The sequence below is a fragment of the Rhinatrema bivittatum genome, chromosome 5, assembly GCF_901001135.1.
Source record: "Rhinatrema bivittatum chromosome 5, aRhiBiv1.1, whole genome shotgun sequence".
Lineage (NCBI taxonomy): Eukaryota > Metazoa > Chordata > Amphibia > Gymnophiona > Rhinatrematidae > Rhinatrema > Rhinatrema bivittatum.
The window spans coordinates 11,680,573-11,684,446 of record NC_042619.1 but is presented as its reverse complement, the minus strand read 5'-3'; the positions used below and the strand labels follow the sequence as shown (position 1 = coordinate 11,684,446).

The window sequence follows — 3,874 nt, the reverse complement described above, 5'->3', positions numbered from 1 at the left end:
TATCGAGGTTTACCCAGCTACACTTTGCTGTATAGGTCTGGTAGTGTGAGTCACTGTCCAGAATAGCCAGATATATTCAATGGCAGGCTTATCCTGATAAGTCCCACTTAACTTTACCTAGGTAATCTTTTCCTCACTGCTGCACTCAGTATTACCCTCTCATTATCATTCTTACATTGTTAGAAACCAGTTTTGAGGACCATTGAAAGGATTTCATCATAAAAATATGTTGATTTTCAACAAGACATACTTCCATCCTTCCACTTTCATCCTGGTTGGAATCCCTGGACTGGAGGCTGCACACATCTGGATCTCGATCCCCTTCTGCATAGGATATATCACAGCCCTTCTGGGAAACAGCGCTATTATGTATATTATCAAAACAGACCAAGCCCTCCATGAGCCCATGTACATCTTTATTTCTATGCTAGCTTTCAGTGATATTTGTACCACCAGCACCATCATGCCTAAATCGTTATGCATATTTTGGTTCAGTTCTCATGAAATTAATTATGCTGCCTGCCTGATCCAAGTTTTCTTTGTACATTGTCTTTCTGCTGTGGAATCAGGGATCCTTGCGGCCATGTCCTATGACAGATACGTGGCCATCTGTTACCCACTGAGATACACCTCCATCTTAACAAATCAACTGATAGCAACATTAGGAATAGCAATCCTGATTCGAGCTGCAACAGTAGAAATCATTGTCATTTTTCTGGTTCAGAGATTTCAGTGTTTTAAATCCATTGTAATCTCACACTCCTACTGTGACCTGATGGCAGTAGTAAAATTGATCTATGGAGACATCACACCCATCAATGTCTTTGGACTATTTTCGGCTGCTTTTATTATATTTTTTGATGTGATCGCCATTTCCTGGTCCTATTCCAAGATCCTCAGGGCTGTGTTTCGGATTGGATCCAAAGATGGTCATCTGAAGGCTCTCAGCACCTGTGGAGCCCACTTTGTTGTTATAGTAGTAACTTATGTACTTGCTTTATTTTCTTATGTATCACACAGGTTGGGACAAGAGAACATCCCTGCTCATGTTCACATCTTCTTGGCCAACATCTACATCCTTATCCCAACCATGTTAAATCCCTTTGTTTATGGTGCAAATACAAAACGGATTCGTGAAAGAGTGCTGAGAATGTTCCAGTGTAGAAAGGATCACGTTCCAACATTGCGATGACCTGGGTTAGACTCATATAGGTCAATATTCAGAAAGCCAGTGAGCAGCTAAGATATTCAGTGGGACTTACCTGGATCTATCTAATGCTGAATATATGTAGGTGAAGTTGAGCCAACATATAATCTTCCTCCGCTTGTAACCTCTCTCTCCCAAACGAACATTCCAGTCGGACACCTTAGTCCACTTCCCAGTTCTTCTGTTTGCTCTAGTTATCATCTCTTCTGTCTCCGAGATGATACGAGAGGACTCCATTTTATTATAGTTTACTTTACATTATGTTAAGATGAGTTACTTTACGTTATGTTAAGATGAGTTACTTTACGTTATGTTAAGACGAGTTATATCATTATGACATGTTAAGACGAGTTCTTTTTCCTGTTTACTACTGTTATCTGTCACCAATGTTCCTTGTACCGCCCATGAGCGATTGTTGAAGTTACATTGTAAACCGATATGATTTGCATATTTTTACAGGAATGTCGGTATAGAAAAATAAATAAATAAATAAATAAATAAATAAATAAATAAACTTTACCTGTATAATTTTAGAATAGGTATTTTTTGACCAGACCAATGTACATTCCCTTAACCAAACAGGGCCCCAGGAATACGTCTAGCACTTCCTCAATTTATCCACATAAATTATGCGCACACAAAATTTATCTAATCAATGGCAGGAAATCACACTAGAAAGTAGTGAGGTCAATATTCAAAGGCTATAACTAGCTAACATTTGGAGTTAATAGGACAGACACCAAAATACTGCTGAGTTAAAAAAACATAAAAATGAGTAGGGGTTTTTTTTTGTGCTTGCAAGAGGCAGCACAGGAGATGTTTTAGGGTGAGGCTGAAATTTGGCCAACACATGCAGATAGTGAATGCTGTTCAGAAATAGTTATGTGGAAAAGTCTGGTCACCTGACCTAACGTTTTCTGGTTATTATTATGCACACAATTTTATCCGAGAATACTGAGTGGCAGACGTATCGGAGTAAATCCTGGTTAATATCTAGATAAAGTTTCATACATCACTTTATCCCAATAACTTACCTGCTCTCACTGGCTCTCTGAATATTGACCTCAAACACATTAACTCTGAACACAGGTAAAGAGTATAAACACTGATATTTCAGACCCTGGTCCTTCAATGCTAAAACAGAAAACACTTTCTCCTTTTCCTGCTTCTGAAATCCTGAATGTATAACCCTGATGGCACCTTAAAATGTCTGGCAAAAAAGAACAGTTTACTCAGTAACATAATATACAAGGTAAGGATGCTAGAAATAAAAAATGTAATGAATCAAATTGAATACAATGCCATGAACAGAAAGATTTGAGTATTAAAAAATGGTAAATCAAAGGCAAGAAGGTAAATTATAGGGATGTGAATCGTTTTCCATATCGTCTTAACGATAGAAATCGTGTGGCAGGGCAAGAAAATCGCCTTAGGCACGATTTTTTAGTTAAAAAATCGTTAAAAATCGATTAAGGTCAGTTAAGGTCAGTTTAGGAATGAATATGTATTCCTATTGGCTGCCCTCTTATTTATTCATGTTACCAAGTTTCCTACTGACAGTATATGGGGGATGGGAAATGGAAACAGTTGGTAGCTTGACAAAACAAGTAATGTGATCAGTCAATGTGACTAGAACTTGTGCCCTAACCCTGATACCAGGGGTATTGTGATCTTCCTGCACACAGTGCCCTATCCCTATTAATACCAGGAGTGTTGTGATCTTCCTGCACACAGTGCCCTATCCCTAATACCAGGGGTGTTGTGATCTTCCTGCACACAGTGCCCTATTCCTGATACTGGGGGTGTTGTGATCTTCCTGCACACAGTGCCCTATTCCTGATACCGGGGGTGTTGTGATCTTCTTGCACACATCCCGATATCAGGGATAGGGCACTGCATGCAGGAAGATCACAACACTCCTGGTATTAATAGGGATAGGGCACTGCATGCAGGAAGATCACAACACTCCTGGTATTAATAGGGATAGGGCACTGCATGCAGGAAGATCACAACACCCCTGGTATCAGGGATAGGGCACTGTGTGCAGGAAGATCACAATACCCCGGAGGAGTGAGGGTCAGGCAGCTCCCCCCTGTCTGTGAAGCCAGCCTCTCACTAGTAATGCAGGGAGGGAGCTGTCTCAGACTTCACCATCCTCCCCCCCCCCCCCTTACCCACACACCATTCACTAGCTGGGACATGGGGGAAGTCAGGAGTGAGGGTCAGGCAGCTCCCCCCTGTCTGTGAAGCCAGCCTCTCACTAGTAATGCAGGGAGGGAGCTGTCTCAGACTTCACCATCCACCCCCCCCCCCTCACCCACACACCATTCACTAGCTGGGACATGGGGGAAGTCAGGAGTGAGGGACAGGCAGCTCCCCCCTGTCTGTGAAGCCAGCCTCTCACTAGTAATGCAGGGAGGGAGCTGTCTCAGACTTCACCATCCACCCCCCCCCCCTCACCCACACACCATTCACTAGCTGGGACATGGGGGAAGTCAGGAGGGAGGGGCAGGCAGCTCCCCCCTGTCTGCGAAGCCAGCCTCTCACTAGTAATGCAGGGAGGGAGCTGTCTCAGACTTCACCATCCTCCCCCCCCCCTCACCCACACACCATTCACTAGCTGGGACATGGGGGAAGTCAGGAGTGAGGGTCAGGCAGCTCCCCCCT

General features: G+C 43.0%; 1 protein-coding gene across 1 annotated transcript; it reads left to right on the top strand.

Moving 5' to 3' along the window:
- The first annotated feature begins 226 nt into the window (after nucleotides 1–226).
- LOC115091691 (olfactory receptor 52J3-like) lies at nucleotides 227–1,192 on the top strand. Its single transcript, XM_029601851.1, has one exon. It carries the CDS (start codon nucleotides 227–229, stop codon nucleotides 1,190–1,192), a length of 966 nt encoding a protein of 321 aa, XP_029457711.1.
- Nucleotides 1,193–3,874: the final 2,682 nt, after the last annotated feature.